We start from the raw sequence: 27438 nt of genomic DNA on the forward strand, positions 1-27438 counted from the left end.
CCCTTAATACTGTTACAAACGTGAGCAAGGCCACGTCACGCGCAGGTGCAGAGCTAGCTGGGCTGCATCACATGCCGCCGTAACATGAGATGTGCAGTGCGCACCTGGGTCGCAGCTTCCCCTCCCTCCAGCCCTCAGCTCCCCACGCGGCGCTGTTAGTTTGACATCCGAAACCTGACAGCTGTGGAGTTATGCGAGCCGCCGACACGTGTTTCTAGATATTTTTGCCGTCGTGCCGGCGCGGAATGACGCAACTGGCCCCAGCCGCGCTCGTGAGTTCCAGAAATGGCGGCTGATATATGAAAAAAGGACGTTGGCCTCAGCAGGGGAGTTGAGAGAGAGAGAGTTCAGGTGGGAGCCTTCCCGCGGCGGAGCTTCCGGGGCGATAGTGCCGCATGTGCGGCATAGTGGCGAAGTCCTTGAACGAAGGTTCCAGGGCAGGGAGTGAGTGAGTTCAGTGGAATCGGGAGTTTTCCCGCGGCAGTTTCCAGGTGAAAGAGCGGCGAAGTCCCTGGACGAAGAGTTCAGTTCCGGGTTATAGTGTCGCGGGCGCGGCGGAGTTCCAAGCGAAGTTTTGAGCGAGGCATCGAGTGGGATCTCGGCGAAGGCAAGTGCGTCGGCGGCGGCGGAGTCTCGCGGCCGAGATCCATGAGGGGCGCTGCGACGAGAGTTGCGCCAGAGGTGCTGTCCAGCGATGTGTGTGGATTGTAAGAAATGACTGGTGAAGCAACATTTTTAAGTGCAATTGATTATTTGGCAATTTTATAAGATAAATTGTGACATAAGTAGTGGTCATCCATAAAACTGTAGTGTAATAAAATAATTGGGCTATCCTTTACGAACCCGCAGTAAATCGTAAAAATACCTATAAATGGTGGGGAAAAAATGCACTAAGTATATTTTTAAAAATTAGTTTACCTCAAAATAGTTTATAGCGAATAATTGGTATAATCAATGCAACAAATATGCTGGTGAATACTTACTATCTGCTGTTTGTATTAATATTTACTGAAAAATCTATTTACAAAGAAATTATTTGCAATTTAGGCTTCACATGATACGCAAATCAGTAATACTATGCTTGGGAATAATTTTTGTGAATAAGGTTATAATTATTCTTGATTGTTTCATGTTAGTGCTCAACACACAAAAACAACCTTTTTAAAAGGAAACACATATGCAATGAAAACCATACTATTTTAGTGAGTCAGTTTATTGCAAAAGCAGTACATTATTTGCGCTTTAACGAAATGGCATGCTTGAACAGTAAGTGTTACCTGCCAAGAGATGTATTTTAATACAGAATTAATGATAGGATAGTTATTACAAAGAAAGGTGATGTGCTAGCTCACATGGGCCTACCCATGCCACGCCCCATAGGCGCATCTCCCCCTGACTTGGGGTTCTTGATCGTCTCGTCCACAGACAGCACCAAGCACGCCGCCTCGCAGGCTGCAGTCAGGGCGTTGATCTTCACCACGCTCGGCTCCCACACGCAACCCTCAAAGTTGTCGCTGATGTCTTCCTTGCCAATGTCCACGCCGAACCAGTTATGACCTTCACAAAACAAAAAAAAAAAAAAAAGCAACATCAAAACTAACAACTCGTAATGGCTTGTGTGGCAAGGGTCCAGCATCACACTTAAATTTAAACACACAAGAACCAAGTCAGTATCTAAGTGTATCAGGGCTTCACTAGTCTTTGAGCTTGCATGACCGTACAGTGTAAAAGTATTTTTCTTTTAAAACTTTGCAGGTATAGAAAACAGGGAAAAGTCAGGGAAATTAAAATGGTCAGAAAATACCTGAAAGAGTTAGGTAAATTCTCCAATATTTCTAGAATTTTGTCTTGGACTAACAAAATTAAAGAGAAAAAATAACTTTTGCCAACATTAGGGTACCTTGAAAAATGCTAAAATGTTTTAATATCAGAAAATTAGGTTTTTCCTTTTCATGAAATCCCAAAGATATAAGTTGGATAGCTTACATTCAATAGTTTTAGGTGAATCTACAGCAATAGTTCATAAATAGGTGTATCTATTTAAAACTGCATTGATGTTGCAGTGCAGCCATTTATTTTGATGTGACTGTATCACTTGTCATTTATACAACAATATTTACTTCCTGTAATTCTCCAAATTAATACAGTTAAATTATGAAGATTTAATAAAAAAAGTAGAATAATTTAATTATATTATGTTTATTAAAATTATACCTTCCACATGGGAAGGAAATCAAGACCCATAAGTGTTGTGGAGTAGAATATATCTGCGATGTTTGTGTTGACTGGATACGTAGATAGGGCCTGTGTGTTTAATAAAAAAATATATCAAGAAAAACCAGATTGCACGTGTTTCGATGTTGAGAAAAATGATGCCCAGGACCCATTTAGACATTCAAAACTAAAACAAGTTTATGACAAAACAACACTATGAGCTAAGTGTCATATGACTGATGAACAAATCAAAACCCTAATGTAACATATGGTACTCTTGCCTTCATGTGTTGGCCATGTGCCGTTCTTGCCTGCTATGGTGCCGACAGGGGGTGGGAGTCCATATGTTTGCGGTGATAACTTTTTTTTTGTCTTGTATATTTGTCGTGCCCAGTGGCGTAGCCAGGATTTGTGTATGGGGGGTGATAAGAAGCGTTAAATCAGTTGAAAAATAAATAAAAATGGAAGTATTTTACTTAATTCAATTTACACTTGCAAAAAAAAACATAAGCACAATAAATCTACATGGAAATTAAAGTCGTTTTCAATATCCTGAAGTCTGAAATATATTTACTCATGTCATCAAATGTAGAGCTGTACTGAAGAAGCTGATTTTGCCAATATTTAATTGAATCGGCATTTCTGCCGACTTCCGATACGCTTGTTAATTTTCGGCCGATATTACTGAAAAACGAGAGAGACTGCCATAACCTAAAAATCCACGAGTACCCTTTTCAGTTTTCGTAGTAGTACTGCATTCTTTCAGATCGCATTATTTCTTCGCAACATGTGCCAAACGTACATATAAAAATTTAACATCCTTTTTTTCAATAATGTTCTTAAATTTTAATATGTCATAAATAAATACATCACCGTCACGGTAAATAGACGTCTCGGTTATTACGGTAACTGTAGTGCAAATGTGGTAGCTATCGTGCTTCTGTAGTAATTATGGTATCGACAAAGAATCTTTAGTTCTTTTTATGGTAATTATCTTAGGATAACAATTGGGTTTGTACTGTAGTTATGGTACATCATCCATATTTCTTCGTAAGTTGTTGTTCATTTGTCTTTTCTTCATATTTACGTGCTCCATTACTTGGCTGCAGATTTAAGGTGATATTTACTACTGTATACTATCGTTACTGTTTTTATGACTGTTTCTTTCTAAGAAATGGTTATTTCTGCAAAATCTTTATGGTTAAACGATTATCTATTATAATTTATAGTGACGGGACCGCATATTTTGAACGATCAATTCGGACAAAACGATAATTCGAACATCGGTACAAGCGGACTTTTTTAACTTTAGTTGTATGGCAATTTTGCCGGGACCGTAGAAAGTATACGATAAACACGGACAATCGATACATGCGAGTTCGATAGATAGAGGTTTGACTGTATCAGAATTTAAATTAAGTAGTAATCAGCATATTTTATAACAATTAGATTACTATTCTGATAAACCATTGCACACAATGTTAAACACAAAACTAATGAGTAATGATAGATAAACATTTCACAAATATCACACATCCATCATCATTACCTTGGGCGTGTTTCTGTCGCAGCTTGTTGAGAATAATGGTGGCATCAAAACCGGCATTGTCACACAACTGCCGGGGTACAACCTCGAGCGCCTTGGCCACAGCTGCTATCAAAAGCTGTTCCTTGCCTGCAATGGTCCGTGAGTAGTCACGAAGCACACGACTCAACTCCATTTCGATTGCTCCTCCTCCTGCAAATGAGCCACAGCATTGCACTTCACTGTTCATTGTATTCACTAAAGAACAGAAAATTTGCATATATTTAACCACAAACATTATTTATTGCAACAAATTTGAAAAAAAAAAAAAAAAAAGAAAAAAAAAGTAAGCTTCAATGGAACCCTGTACTTACGACCCCATTTATTAAGACTACCAACTAAACTCGACTCGAAAACCGAGTTGATTAAGATCGTGTCCTCGAGTCTCGTCAAAGTTTAGTTTTTGGCTCGACCATAATGTTGCACAATTTCCAATCGTAAAGGTACTTATCCGAAACCATGCACAATAAAATAAAATAAATTAAAACATATTATTTAGGCCTACCTAGTGGAAAACCTCTGATCCAACACTGAAAACCTTGAAAAAGAAGTCGGAAGATTATTTTCGATCATGTATAACCACAAACAGTGCATTCTATCCTTCAATATGCACTTAATATTTCTAATTGCAACAAAATACCTTTACTTAACTATAACGGAATTAAAAAATGTTCTCTAGATTCAGTCATGAACAAGACCACGAACATTGTCAATATTTGAGCAGCTTTGGAAGTAAATAATATTTACTACTAAACACTAGATCGCCGCCATTTTAACTCCGAGCCAATGGCCTACGTAAGTCATCATACAGCCAGGGAATGTTGCCACTTTGACAAATCAATATCAACAATAATTGAAATCTCCAACTAGTTTTCCACAACCGAACGGAAAATTGAGGCTGTTGAAGTTTATGTCGCCGGCGTCGTATTACCGTATTTACTCGCATATAGGTCACTGCAATTTTACCAGATTTGATGGGGAAAAAATGAAGTGTGACCTATATGTGAAGAAATTTTTTTTTAATTTTTTTTTAAATTTTGTTTGCAATACAGTAGAATACCGCTGATGCGACCCCCCTCTGATGCGTCCATTCCGTTTATAAGACCGTTTTTTGAGAAAGAGAAAAAATTTGAGCAGAGAAAGTCAAAAATTTGAGTAAAATCGGCTGAAAAACCAGTCTGTTATACTTTGTTGGGCGCTATGTGTTCACGTTTATCTTGGCGAGAGCTGTACTGTAAGCAGGCAGGCATACAAAAGACGGCTAAAATTAGATACCACCCCTCTAGACTGTCCACGCGGCAGTGTCTAGCCAAGCTCGGAGGGTCCACTATCGCACGAAAAGCCGTCTTAGCTGTCATGTTATCTTATTCGCCCGCACGAAAAGCCACTGTGGTAGCTTCTGCGAGATCATAAGAAACACGTGACGCTTACCTCTCCCATCCCCTGCTTTCAAGGCTCATCCCTCCCAGAGCCACAAACCATGTAAAAACACCCTCCCCCCCTTTACCAACTAACATTTCAACTAGGGATGGGACGAATCCACATTTTGGTCGAATCCGAATCCTTGTTCGAATCCTCAGTGTTTGTCATCGAATCTCGAATCCCAGACCCACACTAAACTTCACCACATGTTATTAAAAAAAATCACACATTTATTTTAAAAAATTACATAGGCCTATGTATTAAAAAAAATCACATGTGTATTTATAAAATTATAAAATAAGTGCATAGTGTATACACCTGATATAAAATAGAGACAAATAACCTCAATAACCACACACGTAAGTTTGCATCTGTCTAATTCTCTGTTAAATTAATCCTTCCTATGTTTTCAATAAAATACGTTTGTATAACAGACACCATTAAAAAAAAGTTACGTTTTTTTCTGCAATGTTATATTATTGAAGGTTGGAAATGATAGAGTAGTTATGCTAATTGACAAAATGCAGCGTAGTTTATCTTATGTTTGTGCCATTTCCGTTACCTTTATAATATAGTTTAGGTATACAATTTTCTAGAGCTGGACGAACCTCAGTTCTCTGGTTTCGAACGGAGCCGAACCGAACCTCATACAGAAATAATTGTTTTGAATTAAAATGAACCGATGACCAGCATTTTGGTCTTTAACTGAGTGGTGAGAAAGAAAGGTTCTCCAGCCATATGTAAAATTAAAACATTATATTGCTTAGCTTATATATATACGTACCAACTTTTAATTCATGAAGAAGTTCCAGCATTTTGGTCTTTAACTGAGTGGTGAGAAAGAAAGATTCTCCAGCCATATGTAAAATTAAAACATTATATAGCTTAGCTTATATATATACAAACTTTTAATTCGTAAATAAGTTACATCTAAATTTCAAAAAGACTATATTCCTTTTTAAGTGTAACTAACCTTCATTTAAAAAAAATATTATAAAGATGACGAACATTCAGCATAAGGCCACATAACATATTTTTGTGGTAGACATAACCTAACATTTTTAATAAGTAAAACTTTTTAATAGGGCCTAAAAAAAGACGAATGTAAATTAAGTTACCTATCTACATATTTTTGTGGTAGACATAACCTAACATTTTTAATAAGTAAAACTTTTTGATAGGACATCAAAAAAAAGGCGAATGTGAATTAAGTTACCTATCTACATTACAAAACCCGGTGACTGCAGTTGCTGTTTTCTTGGAAGAATGCTGCTCGTTAGAAGAAACTTTAGACTTTTTTTGGGGGTGGTTCTGGGTCATCTGGGTCTTCATTATCTTTTCTCCATTTGGAAAACTTAAACGACGTAAGCCTGCTCATCGCAAATCACCTCAAGAACAATAATATTGTAAACGTAACGTAAAAAGTGTGGTTATAGCAATTTGCGTCGGAAAAAAGAAAACACGAGAAATAATGATGGCTGCCGCGACTACGCTAGTCAACTTAGGCTGTGTTCCAAATAGGTAAACATGCGTGCTCACGTACTCGCTCTCGGAAGTGACGTCACGAGAGTGTTGTTCCATATAGTCGAGTGCGAGCACGAGAACGAGTGCGCATATCGAGTGTTTTTGAATGCATGCTCGTTGCGTACTCTCGTAACCATTGTTTGTTTACGTTTACGTCTGGACTATTGATCTAAAACAAAGGCAAATGAACAATGCACGTTTCATTGTAAGTACCTGTTCGTAATTAAACAACATGCGATGTCTTCATGCGATCTGTAAGACTTGGAACAAATATGCAACAAAGATGAACAAGTATGATACCGGTAATAGCACGGAAATTGACCCGGAGGTACAGGTTAGGATAGTTAATTTTAACATGATGAAACATAAACATATACATACATGCATTTAGGTGATGGATAAACCAACGTACCTACATGTCTAAATGAAGCTGTTAGCATTGTACATTGTTGTAGGAAGCCTCATACACATGGGTGTGTTTACTTTGGAGTATGGTTGTGTTCCAAATGGCGAGCACGCATGGAGCATGCACTTTGCACGCAAGGAATTGTGGGTGTGAGTATGAGCACGAGTGCAAGTGCGAGTGCAAGTGCGAGTGCGGATTATTTGGAACACAGCCTTAGTACCGTACTGTAAAATTTACTGGACCAGTACTTTTAATACACAAGATTAAATTAATATTTTCGTTACCTGACTGTTATAACCAAAAAGGCCAAAGAAAATAAATACATCCCAGTAATTTAAAATACGTAATTTATGTAATCATTTCCTACCGCATTTGTCTTGTGTTAACTTGATCACGTTAGTTTTGCCGAAATACGAGAGTTCTCGTACATGCGCATTAGTTTAATGTATGGGGTACGCAATGTTTGGTGATTTTACAACACTTCTCGTATACGCACTATAGTTAAAGGTATAATATACAATACCTTTGGCATTTGTACGATAGTTTATATTACGTAGTACGACAAATGCATACAAAATTCTCTAAAGTAATCAAAAAACAAAGCGCGCCCATATGAAAACATGCTATGCGAGTTATGCGACGATTAATCATTTTTTTTTTATTTTGTCTGCGCTTGAAACTGTTGAGGCGACGATTATGCGATAAAAGTCGGAATATTACAAGTAATAGAATTTTGTTGAGCTGTTTTGTGAATGGTCTCAAATAGGGGTTAGAAAATTAGAAAAACGTAATTTTTTTTAAACGAACGTTCGGTTTTTCGAATATATTTTAAGAGGTTTCGAACCGAACCGAACGTAAGGGTTCGGTTCGGTTCGAAATTTTCAAACTTCGCCCAGCACTACAATTATCAATTACTACCTAAAACTCTTAAAAACCCACCTCGAACACCACCTCGAATCCCACCTCGGATCCTACGAATCCTCGAATCTTTAGGATTCGGTATATTCGACGAATCCAAGATTCAAAAATCCCATCCCTAATTTCAACACATTCCCTCCCTTATTTCAACCTTCTGCGTGAGAAACTGTCAGCATCCTCCTCCCCTCCCACCCCGCGTGCGATAAAAGCCAGGTTGTATAGTCCATTCTCGGTAAAATAAATATTATTATGGGCTTATACGACTGTTCTTCGCCATTAATAAATACTTTATAAGTTTAAGTTATTATGATACAATTTGTTTATTAGTCACACAGCATTTTCTGCTGAAAAATCACTAATACCTCGAATTTTATTGAATAGAAAAATTTAGCAGGGCCGAAAATATATTTATTTTACTGCTAAGTTACTTTTCCATCTGCATTTGAACGTGTTTTTGTTCTTTTTTTTTACGCTGTGAAGGGTCGTGGAAAAGATAATTGCTTGAGCTGTCAAGATAAAAATCGCTTTTTCAGATTTCGTCATTAAAAATTACCAAAAGCGGTGTTAAAATTCACTTTTAAAACACAAAAGCGGTGTTAAAATTCACTTTTAAAACACAAAAGCTGTGTTAAAATTCACTTAAAAACACAAAAGCGGTGCTAAAAACTTAAAAAAAAAAAAAGCGTGTGTTACCGTAAATATATCTGAAATTATTTAAGTTTAATAATTTTACTTCAACCTACTCACTACTGAATACCCTAAACAAATAGGTTACATATATTTATATGACAATACTTTTGATTTAGACACTGACTAATCTGGAAAACTATTAATTCCTTTAACAAAATCGAGGACGCATCACAACTCCGAAATGCCAAATTGATCATAACGACGACAGCTAGAAAACTGCTGTGTACCACAACGCCAAAAAATGTCATTACAGGGCTGCCACAAAGGTTGGGTTAGGTAAGGTAAGGTAAGGTTTGATTGTGGTATTTCGGCGTTAAGGTACATTAGAAACGCACACAAATTCATTCAGTTGTTATTTCGGCGTTGTGGTCAATTTTGACATTCGGCGTTATGGTATTTCGGCTTTGTGGTCAATTTTGACATTCTGCGTTATAGGTTATAGTATTTCCACGTTGTGGTAACGACCCAACATAATCTATAAAAACTGTTGGCCAACTAATCATCATCGTCACACCATTCGAAAATTAATGTTTGTTTACATTTTTCCGCTTTTTGGCGCGATTTAAAATGCTTGTGCCTGGTTCGCCCGATAATCTGCTTGATACTACGACGCTGTTCCAACTATATGCCAGCGCCCCCGGCTGACGTGGTATGGCCACTCACGTAAGGCTGTTCCAAACACCGTTCGCCCAAACATCTGCTTGCTTTTGTATTTATCCGGTGTCGCTGTTCTAAGCTGACGTCAGTGCCCCGACGAGCGGTGTGTGTACGCTTTAAAACTTCGCCTGTTTGTCTTATCTATCCAAACATTATGCCGGAAAGGAAAATAAACGCCTAAGTTTTGCGTATTTTTACAGTATATTTTTGGGTTTAACATTATAACGTGAGCGTGTGTAAGCTTTTGTTTGCTTTAGTTCATTTATGATTAATGTTTGGCGGCCATGTTGCGGTGTTTGTTTACCATTGACGAGACAAGTCTTTAACCAGTACTTAAATTTCGCGTAAAAACACTGCGATTTCGTGTTTTAATACAAAATTTCGTGTAAAAACGCTGTGTTATGGCGATTTCGCGTAAAAACTGTATTTAACGGTGATTTCGCGTTTATCGTCGTTTAATTGCGATCGCGAAAAGAACAGGCCCCTATTTATAGCCAAATGTTTTCTACCTGATCCACACAAGTTCCTTCGCCACGTTTTGAACGAAAATAACAATCAGCCGGCTAGCATAGCCGAACTCGCATGACGTGAATTCACTTAGCGTGAGTATTTATGGGAACCCATAACGAAAACCGCTGTAGATATAAAAAATCATAACAGGCCTTTTTGATTCGTAATTAAATTTACTACAACTTTTAATCTGTGCATTTTTTCAATACAAAGCACTGTTTTCAAGTTATAGTCTACAATTAAGACATTTTAAGAAGTCAGGAATCTAACTTGTCTTCAATTTTCTATATTCGGTTATTACGAGTACTTGTTGTTACAACAATTTATCACGCCATTATCAGCTCTCGTAGTAGCGAAGTTTTACAGTACCCGTTAAATCTTTCGTGCACGGCGCACCCGCCGTTCGCGTCATTAAATTACAGGTGCGACCTATATGGGGGGAATCTTAAATACCAAATTCAAGACCTCAAATTATGGGTGCGACCTATATGCGAGTAAATACGGTAATCATAATTATCATAAACGGTCTAGTATTAGTGGAATGGATATGTTTGTACGGCCTGGGACGTCACAAAGTGAAGAACAGAAATCAAGAGCAGAGATTTGGGAATTTTTTGAAAAAAATTGATCAGACAGCTAGATGCAAGTGCTGCAAAACGTTTGACTCATCTAGACAAATTTCCATGAGATCGGCTCGAGTTCGACTCGAAGACAAATATCTATGAGTTCGACTCGAGCTCGACGATAAATTTCTTTAACTCGAACTCGACTCAATGCTGAAATAGGGTGACTCGACCCAACACTATATATATAAATAAGTTTTAATAAGTTTGGATCACATTCTGCTGCATTTTTCTTGGGAAGTGCTGTACTGCAGGTAGCACAGTAGACACCCCTTCCCTTTGGCAGATCCTCTTTTCCTACCTCTCACAGATAACGGTTCAATGACGCCAGTTATGTCTGTGGGCCGGCCAGCCACCTGCCTGCCGGGTAGTGTTAGCCAACCATCGTGATATTGCTTGCTTTTGGAAACACTACCCATATGTTTGCTACTGTTTTCATTACTTAAATTTTCATTATCTTTGATCTCTTGGCTTTTGTTCAAGACTCATTACGTTTTGTTTTGAAACTCGGATTATATTGCACTTACGAATTGATTTTGTGAACAGTTGTTGACAACCCGCACTTTTTTGATGTGTAATACTGCTAGTTTTGTCTCAATTACTTGAACACGATGCATTACGCTCACACTTGGAAGCCATGATTCCAATACAATTCCAACTGCAGGTGCTTGCGCATGTATGGTTACCGGCAGACAAAAAGACAGACGTTTTGTGTTTGTGCGTGCAAGTTCCCTGCCACTGGATAGACTGAAGTTCATCTCAGTCCAGTCTGTGGCCGGGTGACAATGGTACAACCCAGTGGTATACTCGTAGACATAAAAACATTTTGTATCAACTTAAACTTACAACAAAAACAGTGACAAAAATGTGAGATGGAACTAAAGTAGCATACCGACAACTAACCACGAAAGAGTGTGGCTATCAAATATAGTTTACTCAGCACAACACAATGCGCACACTGAATGCAATCAGATAGATATTGATACTTGATATATGCATGCTCTCTATATAGGCATCAACCAAACCAGCTCTGGCTAAATTTTCATTTGTGCTACACAGCGGCGACGGAACAGATAATCATTCCAGATACTATAAATAAGTGTACACTCTATAGAATAGACTTAATTATTACACACTCTTTAGTAAACATTTTCCCAGAGAATCCATATAATCAAGACATTTAAGAATCAAAACTAACCCATCTCTGAAAATACAACATTCCAACAATTTTGAGCCACAAAGTAACTAGATTGGTGTCTTACAACCCTCGCACCCACCTGCAACAACAGCATCATTCTTTATGGTCCTGCGAACAATCATGATAGCATCATGCAAAGACCTTTCTGTCTCTTCTAGGAACTGCTCGGCTCCTCCACGTAGAATGATGGTGCACGTCTTGGCATTAGGACAGCCCGTGAAGATATTGAACCTGTCGCACACAACCAAAACACAATGCCTTAGAGCTCAAGAGTACCATGTGTACATTCTTGCGCAGGTTCAAACCATACACGAAAAATAAAAATAAATGCCCTTCTGTATGTATAAATTGACACAGTAAAAATACAAAACATTTGCTAGTCAACTATTTCTTCGACACCTGCGGTATACAACTTTGTACTTTTTTTAAATAGTCTTTGTTGTAAAACTGTTTATTTTTAAGAATTTTATTCATAAAGAATATTTGAGTTTTTCCCAATTCTTCACGTTAGAATTTAAAACAGGTATGTATGTAATTGTTCTCCCATGGGAGATGGTAAAATTATAATGTTTTTGCTTCAGCCAATCAATTTGGCAGGAAAAGCTTTGTTACAAGGGTGAGGAAACTGGTATAATGATATGTTTTTGTACTGTGTTTTGCTGTGATTGGTTGATGAGGTCACGTGACTGCTTGTTCCCTGCATGGTTTCAAGAGGTCAAGTAGCCTCTTTCGATGTTGTCCGAGTGCTGTGCCAATAGGTCGCGCCGTTCGGCTGCTCACAAAAAACATTTTATGTGACCAGAGGCAGATAATTTCACGTCTGGGTGCTGTTGCTGTGCCGCTGCTAAGTTTTAACATTGTTTTTCTTTTAACCAGAAATTAGGCCCCAGACGTGCGGCACTGGTCCAGGTTATACGTTGGTCCACTGGGACATAGTTCCAGTGGTTTTCATATGTACACAAGAAATCACTAGGGACAAATTTCATGAAGGCACAGGACTGAGTAGCAATCTGCATGTATGGGTGTGTGTATTCTTTCCGACCTATCTTGTAAAAGAAATTGTAACATTTTCGTATGAGAGGAGAACAAAAGACCAAATTTATTTTAACTCTTTTATTGGAGAATCAAAGTTAACAGTCATCAAAAAAACGTTTCACTTGTAACTTCAGATGAAAAACTTTTTCAAGTGTTTACGTATTTGCAGAGAACATTCACCGCCGGGCACATGACTTGTTACAATTATTGAAACTTAAAAGTTTTTGGTAATTCCAAAGAAAAGACCTCTTTTCCACAAACAAACAAAAATTAAGGATTCTAAAATTCCTTTTTTTTTTCCTCCACACACGGTGGAACTCTACATTCCAATTATTTTCTAGAAGGTCATTTTTGATATTTCAAATAGTTTACTGGTTTAACGGCTCTATGTCACCAGATAGTATCACTCGGGAAACAGTGCACACTAACAATGTTCAACTACAAAGTACTCAAATGGCAAACTAACCAACAACAACCACCACACTACGAAAAGGAAAGCGTGATGGACCTCTAAGCGAAGGGACTAACCGTTCTCCGCCGATCTGGCGCTCCTCGAAGTGGCTGCAGCGCCCCAGCACGGCGTCCTTGAGGTCGTGCACGGTGGACATGACGGAGCCCCCGCACGCCTTCATCGTGCGCTTCAGGTCCTCGTCCGGCACCCGTCCGGCACAGAACATGTCCCTGCCACACCAGACAACCAACCGCATCACTTCTAACACACCACCACGTACGTCATTACTAGAGACCCGGAAAATTTGCGGGTTCATTTCGTGTTATGCTGAAACTCAAATAATTATACCTTAGTGCTGCTTATGTCATTGGTTCACTGTTAATCTGGAGGACTGAGGGGCCAATTAGAGAACCTCCTCACTCATAGAAGTGTCGAATCGCAGGCCACCCAGTCGAGACGACTCGCAAGTCAGCAGCCGATGAACAGTTGGTATTTTCCCGAGTGTGTAGAGGATATTGGAGTCTATCCTGGAGGTCATTGAACCCGCAAATTTTCCGGGTCTCTAGTCGTTACCAACACCATTTTCAAAGAAGTTCGTACAATGCAATAATGCTTAGAATGTTGGACTTCCTACCTATTTGGAAGTACTCTGTTTTTGCGCAAGACAGAAAGCACTAAAAACTGGACGAAGGAAAAAAAAATGTGAGTATTCATTTCAGTATGTCACTTGCCACAATCATGCAGAGATTGCAGCAAGACTTGAAAAAAATACTAAACCCTGGCTTTGAACTCGATTTTCTAAAAGGAATTTTGTTGAAATATCGCCTGTCATGTTCACTAAAATGTTGATACTATAAATTTTCCACACACGTTAGAAGTAACACTTCTATGGAATTGCGAAAATATTAACCAGAAATATTAAAAAAATATATTTATAACGCTAAGTATATGTTTTTATATGAGTTTTTACTTAAAGAACTGAAATCAGTTCGTAAATAATTCCTACAAACACACCTCAACATTACTGAGCTGATTTAATGTAATTATTATATAATTTAAAAAAAAAAATTTATCCAGAGATTTGAACCTTGCCCCTTGAGGTTACAAAGTGCACGCTATACCGCTGTGCTAGTAAGCCTCTACGCAATTTTGAAGGGAAATATGTATTCTAATCATTGTAATGCCAGTTTTCTTACGTATTTTAAAACTTGTGATTACATTTTACTATGACTATTTTAATTTTTTCAAATATATTCCAGGGTAGTTCCCTATAAATAATGTTTACGAACGCGACTATGCACAAGTTTATGTTGCTACACATGTATCAATCACCTTTGTGACACATTTCCGTTCATCGACTTCCGTTCCAATTTCACGAATTTACTAAATAAAAATAAAAAATAAAAAAAGCTGTATGACAAGAGCTAAGATGTTCACACATTAAAAATAAGGATAAACGTTTTGTGTTCTTAGAATTCAACAAAGATCTGACAGAAAATTATCACCAAGTTAACCTCGTCACATCTCAAAATAAAACACCATCAAATTGATTGCATAACTTTAATAAATAGTAGGGGATCACGAGTCGCATATTTTAATGTCCAGTCGACTAGTGCATAATATCTAGTATTTTTTAAATCGGTTAATCAGCTTAACTTTTTTTTTTTTGCATTTTCCTTTAGGTTCAACCAATGGAAATAGTGGCACTAAAGTATACACTGTACATAGTACCTCATTACGGTTTTTGAATCACTATCATAGTGCTAACTGCATAATAGCCAACAGTCCCTATCTACAGTATTTAGATATACAAAAGAATTTTCCAACTGTAATTCCATGTAATTTAGCTGTTTGAAATTTTCTTACAAAAAATTTGTTAGGAACCAGTACATACCTCTTTCAAATTATGTTTTTAAGCATAAAGAAACTTAAACCTGTTTGTTCAGTCGCATTGCAGTTAAAGACTTTAAATTTAGTATGTTGATTTGGAACATTAAAATGAAAGCAATTTTTCATACTAACATGACATTATCATTTTATTGCTATTTTAAATATTCAAGTTGTTATTGCCCTATTCACTATACACCTGGTACAAAACTATACAGGGTACATACATCATCGCACTGTCATTGTCTTTTAGCTGGTTGAACGAGTTTAATTTTCCAGGTTTTAAATTGACTTTAATCACTAAGCATTCTTAAGCTGTTTTGATATTACTGTGCAGACTCAGCACCATATGGATAGGTACTGGAATGATATCTGGAAACCACGAATTTAAGAAACGATGATGAATGGACTGGGTTTCAAAACCCAAATCCTCCCAAACACAAGTCAAACGTGTTACTGTTGCGCCAGCTCGCTCGCTGGAAAGCCGACATAAGATCATTAAGGGGAAGAGTGTTGTCTCACCTGTCGGCAAAGTACTGCGTGGCCACGTCGCCAATGGGCAGTTTGGACAGCACCACCTGCGCCCCACTCTGGTGGATCAGGTCCAGCTTCTCGTACAGGATGCTCCACTCTGCATCCACTATCTTTTGGTACTCCTCCACGCTCTCCACACGCACCTCTGCGTTGTCCCGCTCTGCCTTCAGCTCCAGCTCTATGTTCAGCAGGGCGATCTTGGGGTCGCTGTACTTCTTGGGCTGCATCTCGAAGCCGGCGTAGGAGAACGTCTTCTTGAAGGCCACACCGGCCACCAGCAGCGAGTCCTGGCACAAGCGAAGGGGCCGTCAGTGAAATTACCACATACAACGTAACTATAAACCGACCCACAAAAAATGTTATAGACAGCCCCTTCAAGCCAAATTATACGCTACAGAAAAGCTTACAGTATACTGAATCAAAAAAAGTTTAGATCAGAAAAATGATCAAAATAATATTTATTTTCCTTTGAAGATGTACCTTTCCACAATATGGTTGATGTCATAAATATGGGAGATAAAACTTAAAAACCATTATTACTCTCCAGTATACATTATCTGCGGTTTGGCTTGAAGGCTTCTGATCGTAATCCACATTCAATAAAGTGACTTTTTTTCGGGAAACACATAACAGTTTGAACGCAAGCTCGTGGATGCTAACTTCAAGAGCCCCTCCGGTAATCTTCTTGATGCCAATCATGTTGAGAGGCAGCAGGTCATCAAGCAGCAGCACTGCATCGACCACCATCTTGGAGAAGAAGCCCTTCTGGTGGCTGACCATCTTGGAGCTGAGCGCGGTGGTAGCGCACTTTTCCAGCAGGGCACGGTGCTCTGCCACGCTGGACCGCTCTATCTGCACACGCCACACACAACCCTCGTACAATACCCTCCTCGGCTGACAACTCTACCAAACAGTCGCAGAGCACAACTCGCTCTGCACTAATAAACTTATATAAACCTTTAAACCAGTGATGCCTTTAAAATGATCGATGATGCTGCCGATAGATCGAAACAGCAGTAGATGTAATTATTTGAGTTCACAGTTGTCTTTCGCAATTAAAACCTCAGTTTTAAAAGTAACACAATCTATCAAATATTAACTCTTCGCTAATCGACCAACCTGATTTCTTGGGGGTTTAATCCACCTTCTAACAATTATATCCTCACAACCAGTTCCAGACGTCTTTCTAAACATGTTTAAAGCGCCGCCAAATGAACGGTGTGTAAAAATCCTAAAATCAAAGTTCTGCAGTCGTGCGAAGTCTCTAAATCAGTCATCTCACGTATGGATTAACCATTACATATAGTGGAAACTCTTTCTGAAAAAGCAGATGATATGAAGAATGAAAATTTGGTACTTAAAAAACTCTTCTTCTGGTCCAGATAGCTGAAACATTTGAAATCAAACAAGAACTGCTCCAGATCAAGAATACTTTGAATACACTCAAAAACTTATTCAACTCAAATAGTCAAATTCTGAAGAAGAAAAAACGTCAAACAGTAAGCCTGAAAACCCATGTCGAAAATCATATTGAAACACCTGACGTCTTTGGTCACAGCCACAAGTCCACTTATATACTTTTGATGCAGCTCAAATTGTGTGACATCATGCATTCCCACAACACCTACAGATGTATCGATTCTGTTTCAATACAGTGCAACATGATGTAAGTCCAACTCTAACGAGAACAAGAATGTAAAACAATGCAAGTTGGTATAAGGAACATGTCTTCTTTGAAAACATTCTTAAAACCTAACTATAATAAGATGAAAACTCTGTTTGTTACATGGTTTGAGCCTTTGGATAGGAAATTACTGAATATTTCTCTCATGAACTAAACTTGCCTCAAATTAAAGTAACCATACTAAACCGAATACAACTCTCATGCTTACTTCCATGTCTATCGTAGGTATAAAAATATTACTTTCTCCTTTTTCTCCAAATTCCCATTTTTATAAATGACGATACATGGAATTGGAAAACATCCAGAGATATACTAAAATGTCAGTGTTATACAAACAAGATAGCAACCTCAGAAATGTCTGCTTTCAACCAGTCATTCACTACAATTTGGTTAACCCAATCTTGAGAAACACAGCAACTTCAGGGTCTCCATACAAATCTGTAATAAAATTTCCCCTAGTTTCCATGACCACAATTCCAAATTTCCTTATCAAATTTTTTTTAAATTGTTTATATTCCTCCCCCCCCCCCCCCCCAAATTTTTGAAAGAAATAAAGAAGAAAATCCAGTTTCCACCATCCCCATGGACTAGTTCAAACAGTACCTTTCATACACCATGTACAATTTGTAAGACTAAGTTCTAACAAACTGGGGAAAAAGAAAAGGAGAAAAAAACCTTACATTTCCCCTTGAAATTATTATCACGGAGGAATTTCCATGGCTTTTCCAGGATTTCAAGTAGATTCCCCCCGACTTTCCCAACTTTTCCAGATTGTGGTCAGCCTGCACTTTAAAACTGAGTACCTTGACAGCCAGCTGATTCACGTTCTCCACAGCAATTTGTGTGGCTTTCCTAACAGCCTTGATGATGATTCTCGGGTGCACACCTTCTTCCACAAAATGTTTCAACTCCTTGAGATACTCCCCAGCCAGAATCACAACAGTTGTAGTACCGTCTCCAACCTGAGAAAAACAGTTAATCATGTGAGCACTATGACAAAGTATAAGTGAGCACAGAAAATTTAATTTTATCTGACGTTAACACTTTTTATATAAAAAAGTCACACACATGAGTTTAAAATGTACAGGCATGAGTGGAAATCAAAATTATACACTACTAACAACTGACAAACTAATTAGTACTTGCCTTTTTCTAACCATGACTCTAAAACCACACACAGCCGAACAAGGTGTGTAAAAAGATTTATTAAACAAGGCATACACTTACAAATTCATGAGAAAAGTTTCAGCTGCAGTAAAATGATCCTAGTGAAAGTGTGGTTTTGAAACCAGAATGTAACAAATCACTGTTCAGGACAGAGTGAGCGAGGCCGTATAATGCTAAATTATTGAACCCGCATTCGGAAGGATCTGGGTTTGAATACCGGTCCATCCAGGCCTGATTTTGGTTTTCTAAAATCACTCCAGGAAAATGATGGAATGGTTCCTTACAAAGGCGTATTTCTTACCCTATGTCCCTGACATGTATTCATTAGCCTCTAAATACCTCGCTGATGACAAGCAACAAGATGTAAAACCAAAGATAAACTTACCTGATGAACTAAGATGCCAGAAAGACAAGAGAATCATCTGGGGCTACATTTCTCCCAACTAATAACTACATATACTGTCAATATTAGACTTAAACTGATTATATTTGCAGACTTAAAAAGGCCTCTAACACTCAATGAAAAACTTTAATATCTTGTTCTAAACTCCTATAATTAATTCAATATAATATCATCTAGGTGTATACTGAGATAGTAGAACATAAGTTACTGTGTAAAATAGTGGCAAGACAAAAATATATAGCTTAAATTAAATTACATATCATAGCTTTTAAAGCTTTACATCAACAAGAGCCATAGCCATTGTAAGAGTAGCTAAAATTTGCATCTTGTAGAAAACTATCCACAGAGAACTACACACAGCACAACCTTCATGGAACATGCTAAACCTTCATTAGAACATTTCATACCAAGAAAACTTCATTAGTCATTCCAAACTGGCTTAACACATTCTGCTGAGATTAGATTTCTATGTAGGCCAAGATATATATTATTTTGATATCAGCACAAAGGGTGAAACTGAAGAAATGTTTGGGTGCTTTGAGGTGATCAATGAAACTTCACACTGTATCACCAGTCTTGCAACCTCTAAACATACATTTAGTATGTCTTTTAGTTTCTCCCCTTTCTAACCCCATGCTTCATTCACGCATGTGGCTTACATAGGGGATTTAGAAAAAAAACGGAATCATCTACAACCATTAAAAGTTCATAATCCTTATCTAAAAATTCTTAAGACCAATCAAAATTACATATAAGAATTTTTCTCTTTTCTACAGGTCAAATAGTATTTTGAAAGTGGTCTCTTATTATGGTGGTCTTAAATTAAGGATTATGTATATGTTAATAATTTAAGGTCCACTAATAATTTCAGATAATCTTAAATTGTATTTAGGCAGACATTATGCCATATTAAATAAAATTTGAAAATTATAATCAACTTAAAAACTTATTTTTTAAATGGTTTTCAAAAAAAAATAATCAGTGATGTTAAAGAATTACATACCTGTATTAATAATGCATAGTTACATTAAATAAGGTCATTCAGGTTTAGGCAGCAAAACATAACCAAAAACAGGAAAACAGATAACGTATTCACACAAATAAACTGCGCACAATTTTTTGTAAAATTTGTGTTTGAATATCACGGAGCTCGGCTTATTTGAAACTTGACGTCATATTCCGTCAAGCTCCAAGGTTGACTAACCTGCTGTTCTTTAATGGATGACGGACATTGAGCATGTTGTTTGTTTTCTGTGAGATATACGTTGCAATCACCTAAAGTTGCTGAAAAAACTAAAATTATTAAAAAAGGCTCAGTACTATAAGCAGTTGTGCTGCGGGAAGAAGTAGGTTGTCGTGGAAAGTCATATATGTGTTTGGAGGGAAAAAAAATGTTTTAGGATGATGGTGTATAGCAATAAAATATTTATTTGAAAGATGAGAATTTATTATATATGAAATATATTTAATAATACTTTTGTGGTAAGATTAAAGAGTGCTTAAAACAATAATTGACAGACAACACCGGTACTAAGAATGCTTATTAGGTTTACAGAAAACCTTAATGGCAATTATTAATAACTTTGATTAATTACTGAAGTCCTGAATAGACATTTAACAGAAATTTGAAATATAGTCAAAGTTCATTTTAAAAGTTTAGTGCGAGCATATTCTGAACAACAAATAATTTTGACCATAAAATTGAAAGGAAAGGTAAGTCATACAAGTCTTTGACAATGTATTTAATAAGGGCTATTTTTGTTTATTCAGGTCCAGGTCCATCATCTAACATCCTACACGAAAACTTTAAATTCAAATTAAATTGATACTAAGAAAGTTTTGAATGTTTTAAATTTCAACCCATATTATTACTGTAATCATTTGTTTCATCAAAAACTGTTTCAGCCAAAGTTTTAGATGAAGTTTAGGATTCATTCAATAAATTATAATGCATATGATAGTACAGTAGAGCACCCCTCAACCGTAATTCCCACAAACGGAACTCCCGATATCCGGAACTAATTTTCCAAAAAAAATTAAAACATTTCGGCACTGGAACAAGGCGTTTTTGCTTTTGCCTGACTGTACATGTCTTGTAGGCGGCGCGCGCACACGTCTGTCAGAGAGCTAATTATAGCCAGTTATTCCCGCGCATTGCGTAAATACACCGCTGGTTTTCGCGTCGGACGTGATTTACTATAAAGATGTTTATGCTGTAAGTAGTTTTATTGTTTCACTATGTCAAGTAAACGGAAAATTCCGGCCGGCCTGAGAGTACACACGCTGACACACGTGATAGCCAGTAACATTTACTTCCAACGTGTGATGCTTTCAGTTTGTAGACAATAATTTAGTGTACAAATATGTACATATTATGTATATATTTATACGTTAATATATGGTTAAACAGTCTACATTTACCTGTATTTCTCTATCTCTGTGTTTTCAAACGAGATGCTTGAAGTGTTATTCTTGTGTATGTGAAATGTAAACTGTGCAACTGTGCGTGGCAGTGACTATACACACTGCAGGAAGTGTGAATCACTAGCACGTCAACACAGAAGTAACACAACACTGCAGCTGTTGACCTACTACCCCCTTCCCCCCACCAACCCTCTACATAATCCTCTTCGCTCACGCAGGCACCCACAGAGATAAGAAACACCCGCTTGCCAGCTTGCTAGAATGGCCCTACCGCAACTCCCCTTACCCGGAATTTTCCCATAACCGGAATAGACCTCCCCCCAATGATTCCGGTTGAGGGGTGCTCTACTGTATATATCTATTTAAAAATAATATTTTTTTACTGCCAACCCTGTTTTTTCCACCCCTTTCAGTTATGGTTGGTCGAATGAAAAATTGTTTCAGCAGAAAGTGTGTGTGTGTGTGTGTGTCAAACTTTTAAGTTGACTATGGTTTTGTGGTTTAGGGCCATGAAACGTATAACTATCTAAAAAATTTCCGAAAGTTACAACCTGGTAAATTGCTACAATAGGTAGCATTTCTTTGAAATCTACCTAATAAAGCAAACAGAACATGGTACTTAACTCTCCGTGTTGTTTGACTTACCTTAAATACATGAAATATCGCTTGCTTGCGGCATGTCAATTTTGTCGAATGGCGTATTTACCTAAACTGCAATGCACATCTGTGGTTGAACTAGTTTTTATTTGGTGCTGACATTTGTAAAAGTGATACCATAAAGTGGCATGTCTGTCTCCATAGAAATATGTATTCATATATTATGTGTTGTGTACTTATTGTTGCCAGGAACCGACTGAATGCTTCACTTGAATAAAAATCACATTACATTTCTCCGCAGTCTAGTTAAGCATGCCATATTACCTCAGCATCTTGCGACTTGGCGATGTCCACGAGGGTCTTGGCCGCAGGGTGTACAATGTCCAGCAGCTTCATGATGGTTGCCCCATCGTTCGAGATGGTCGCCTTGTTGTTGTTGACGATGAGCTTGTCCATGCCGCGGGGCCCCAAGGTGGTGCGCACCGCATCCACCACCGCCTGGCACGCATTGATGTTGGAGATGAGCTGTGGCTTGCCCTGGGAGCTCTCCGTGCCCTCCTTCAGGAGGATTATCTGCGGCTGCTGCAATGCCCAAACAAAATGTGTGATAACCGACACCACAACACACCCACAGAGTAAAATAACAAAATTCACAGTTAACGAGCTACTCATAGGGTGCCTGATATAGCGACTTTCATTAAGACAAAACATTAAGAATTTAATATAACAAAACAAGGAAAAATTTTGAAGTGAAACTTCTTTGGGCACGATGAGAGTAAAATTTCAAGACAGATTTTTAATTCAAAGTTTTCATGAAACATTGCTGTGAAATGTTTCTGATGTGAAAAGAGCAGAGAATAGGTACTTGGCCAAAGAGATATAAAGGGGCACTATGCTATATACGTTGCTGGGCTTGTTTTCATTCTCCTCATTGTGTGATGGTCCCCCGCCCCATAAAAAAAAATAACTAACAGAGATAGAAGTACAAAAGAATAAAACTGTGAGTGCACATACGCATGTTTCAGAAAAAAAGATTAAGGTATCCTGTTTAGTAAGCTGTGAGTTCCTTCAATTTTGTATTTGCTACGAACACGCTCGCGTTCCTCCTTGTTCAACCAGCAGTGTACAGAGCATTTCACTGCATAGATAGTGCTACTTGATATGAATTTCATATTTTGTTCAGAGAGTTGGTGAGTTCCAAAAGGCATAATTATTAAAAGAAACAGTAATCTACTCAGTTTTTCTTTATAGTGTAATTATTTTAACTGTTAGACATATTTATTGTTAATAATTATTGATCATTGCATTAAAAAAAAGATTGGGTAAATTTGTTTCCAAAATTCTACCCAGCTCTACAATTATCTAGTTATTACCTGCAAACTTGTGGAGGTTAGGCCACATCAAAATTCACCTGCAGTACAAACGTTTCTTATATTTAGTCCCCTTAAGTGTATGTACAAACGCAAGTAAATGAATCTGTCCTCTCACATAGGTACTCGTAGTTAAATAAAGATCACCTTTTTTGAAAAGTGTATTATTGGAAACACAATCAAAAACATAAATTTGATTAACATGTACATAAATATATAAATTATAATACATTTTCTGGCATAAAAGGTCAGTTGGAGCAAAGTTCACTGTGTACAATTTTCCCATATTTAATACTTGAAGTTACTTTTAAATGATACTTCATATTCTTATCCTTGCTTAGCCAATTTTAATTTGTTGAATTCAGTTAAAATAGTTAATTAAGACCTTTCATGTGAAATTTGTGAAGTTACCAAGGCATTAAGTTCTTGAGCGTGGTTTGTATTATGTTCATGTAAGGTTGTTAGACACTGATAAGTGACATGAAGCCTCGATGGAATGAAGAAGTAGTAGAACAGGAGTGCCCGGAGAAAACCTAACAGCATGAAGTGAAGCTAACAATATTATACATATCGCCGCCTAAGAATTGGAGTGTTCTATGTCAACTTTTTAGGTTTTTTATGCTATGGACAAGAAATTAATATTAGTATTCATTTGTACTATATCCACACATGTCCACTCACATAAAAATGTTTGGGTAAATATGTATTGTACGGATTAGCGCCAAAAAAAATCGTACAAATATGAAATAACTTTCATTATATGCTATCTTACGTCCTCTCTTCAGAACCGCCTGCGGAGATAAAAAATTCCAATTACTTTAGGAGATATCGAATTTTTTAATCTTCATTTTTTGGCGATTTTTTTTAAAAAAAATTTAAAAATCCGAAAATACCTTTATTCTGTGCTCTTAAACTTCCTCTTTTCATTAAACCCGGCTGAGATAAGAAATTCCAAATACTTTTGGAGATATCGAATTTTTTAATTTTCATCCTGTGAACTCGTGCGGCGATAACGGTTGCTTGTTTACAAGTATCATTTTTTTTTTTTTGCGATGTTCCCAAACGGAGAAACCTAAGATGCACATAAAGTTCTGCCATTCCCGATTACACCCGAACAATTCACCTTCGGCCAACCTCGGGTTTATTTATTAATATTTCTGTGTTTATTTTAATGTAGCTATACTAACCTAACTAACCATCCAAATGGTTTTTAAGTGTTTTAATGTAGCTAACCTATCCGACCACTTTTAATATTTCAATTCATTTTTCCTGCGCAAAAATAAATAAATCCCGAGGTTGGCCGAAGGTGAATATTCGGGTGTAATCGGGAATGGCAGAACTTTATGTGGATCTTAGGACTCTCACGTGAACGAATACATCATGTAAAAAGAAACTTACGTGAGTTTATTCTGTTCATCCTTTTTCCCGGTTTGTTAGGTCAGGTCAGCTACATTATAAATACTTTAAAACTAAACAACCAATAAAATTAATTTTATTATTTTTAATGTCTGTTCAGTTTCAAAGTATTTATAATGTAGCTGACCTGACCTAATCTACCTTTGTCCCATTTTGTTAGGTCAGGTCAGTTACATTATAAATACTTAAAACTATACAACATGTAAAATAAATTGATATAATTTTTAATTTCGGTTTATTTTGAAGTATTTATAATGTAACTAACCTTACCTAATGGAAAATTTCTGTTATTTAGACATTCACGCGCACACGGCAAAATATAAAATGGCGACGGTCAAATTAATACACACGTCTGGTATAGCAAAATAAGAACGGCCATATCTCCAAAAGTATTTGGAATTTTTTATCTCCGCAGGCGGTTCTGAAGAGAGGACGTAAGATAGCATATAATGAAAGTTATTTCATATTTGTACGATTTTTTTTGGCGCTAATCCGTACAATACATATTTACCAATGTTTGTTCTTAATTTAAGACCAATATTATTTTGTTCTATGTCATGATATTCATAGTTATTTGAACTTTCAAATGCTTATATCTCATTACCGACTTCAATGGACATAGAACACTCCAATTCTCAGGCGACGATATGTCTCAAGCTCTGTTTTGAATCATTATAACTGAACTAAATTTATAATCCTAATGACAATTAATTTGAAGACTGCTGCAGTTGGACACAAGTCCGGTGACAAGTAATCACCCAAAAAATTTTTGGTAAATATGTATTGTATGGATTAGCGCCAAAAAAAATCGTACAAATATGAAATAACTTTCATTAAATGCTCTTTTACGTCCTCTTTTCAAAACCGCCTGCGGAGATTAAAAATTCCAATTACTTTTGGAGATATTGCCGTTCTTATTTTGCAATACAAGCCCTATGTAATCATTCAACAGACGCCATTTTATATTTTGCCGTGTGCGCGTGAATGCATAAATAACAGAAATTTTCCATTATGTAAGGTTAGTTACATGATAAATATGTACTTCAAAATAAACGGAAATTAAAAATAATATCAATTAATTTTACTTGTATAGTTTTAAGTATTTATAATGTAACTGACCTGACCTAACAAAACGGGACAAAGGTAGATTAGGTCAGGTCACCTACAGTATAAATACTTTGAAACTGAACGGACATTAAAAATAATAACAATTAATTTTAATGGTTGTTTAGTTTTAAAGTATTTATAATGTAGCTGACCTGACCTAACAAACCGGGAAAAAGGATGAACAGTAGGAATTCACGTAATTTTCTTTTTACGTGATGTAGTCGGTCAACTATTTATTTACAATAAACAAAAAAAAAAACCGAAGATGCACGATCGGGCGTTTGCCTCTCGTCTGTTGAAAGAAGGCTTGCCAACGTGAGTATTCGGGTATGTCCAGAAGGACGTGTGAATCGTAGGCTTCCCGCTGAGGGACGCATCAGTGCACAGCATGAAAATTATAAAATTCCATATCTCCTAAAGTATTTGGAATTTCTGATCTCCGCCGGGTTTACTGAAAAGAGGAAGTTAAAGAGCACAGAATAAAGGTATTTTCGGATTTTTAATTTTTTTTTTTAAAAAATCGCCAAAAAATGAATATTAAAAAATTCCATATCTCCAAAAGTAATTGGAATTTTTTATCTCCGCAGGCGGTTCTGAAAAGAGGACGTAAGATAGCATATAATTAAAGTTATTTCATATTTGTACGATTTTTTTTTGGCGCTAATCCGTACAATACATATTTACCAAAATTTTTTTCTCTCATTGAATTTAACCACTCCCCTTGCCAGCAATCTCTCATCTAAGTAATTCCATTCCCGTATTGTTCTATCAAGATTTTAACCCCTTTCCATTCTCCTCTCCCGAAAACATCACTGGAGTTATCCCTCCTACTTCTAGGCTTCGCCTCGCAACTCGCCACAGCAAAACCCACCCACCAAACCACGTTCAATACTTAGCCATGCCTCACATTCAAGAATCATTTTTAATACTACGCGAGCAAAATTTTTTGACATACAAACAAAATTTATCACAAAAATTAAAATAATACATAATCCTAAACCTATACATACTCGTAAAATCAACAGCAAATAAATTAATAAGTCTCAGAAGTTCAAGTTAACACTTACCATCCTAACCTTCTAGAAGTTCGAAACAAAATTTGTCCAACCCAACCAAAAATAAATATTCTCAGGTTCAGGACAGTACACAAAACCTCTGGATTTCTTAGAAACCCTAATATTTAAAATATGCAGTTCTATTTCATTATTATTTCAGCACGCGTGACCAAAATTGAAACGACCTCTCAATTTATTACAAAAAAACAAATACCAAGGAGAAGAATCATGCAAAGGATAACACCATACATAGAGGTAGGGCTTCCTACCAACGACCATATATCATAAAGACCGGAAACTCAACGCTGTTTTTCTGTACCTACAAACAATCGCCGATTACGCTGCCATCTATGAATCTACAAATGAAATACCGTGATCGAAAGTGCGTTAACGATATAAATCGATATGTATAATACAAATCGATTAGCAACGTGTTTCGAGCTATCGAACTGGCTATTTTCCGTCGTATAATAATAATATTAATAATAATAATAGCCTTTTGAATTTGTTTCATAATCTTATTTGCAGGATGCTCGATACAATTTCAATGTGCTGAAAGTG

The 27438-nt window shown here is 37.0% G+C and overlaps 1 protein-coding gene across 1 annotated transcript; it reads right to left on the minus strand.

The window, feature by feature from the left end:
- Window positions 1-1197: 1197 nt before the first annotated feature.
- LOC134530445 (T-complex protein 1 subunit eta) lies at window positions 1198-27438 on the minus strand. The gene is made up of 9 exons (XM_063365266.1): window positions 26890-27438; window positions 22254-22511; window positions 18142-18300; window positions 16315-16506; window positions 15643-15941; window positions 13311-13463; window positions 11827-11978; window positions 3764-3952; window positions 1198-1557 (listed from the first exon to the last, which is right to left on the minus strand). The coding sequence occupies exons 1-9, from the start codon at window positions 26890-26892 to the stop codon at window positions 1349-1351; spliced, it is 1614 nt and encodes a 537-aa protein (XP_063221336.1). The 5' UTR covers window positions 26893-27438; the 3' UTR covers window positions 1198-1348.

Source organism: Bacillus rossius, chromosome 3 (genome assembly GCF_032445375.1).
Source record: "Bacillus rossius redtenbacheri isolate Brsri chromosome 3, Brsri_v3, whole genome shotgun sequence".
Classification (NCBI taxonomy): Eukaryota; Metazoa; Arthropoda; class Insecta; order Phasmatodea; family Bacillidae; genus Bacillus; species Bacillus rossius.

Coding starts and splice junctions, on each gene's coding strand:
- LOC134530445 (XM_063365266.1), bottom strand. Junction 16,507..18,141: donor TGAATCAGCTGGCTGTCAAG/GTACTCAGTTTT, acceptor TGGCGTGTGCAG/ATAGAGCGGTCCAGCGTGGC. Junction 15,942..16,314: donor TTACCGGAGGGGCTCTTGAA/GTTAGCATCCAC, acceptor CGCTTGTGCCAG/GACTCGCTGCTGGTGGCCGG.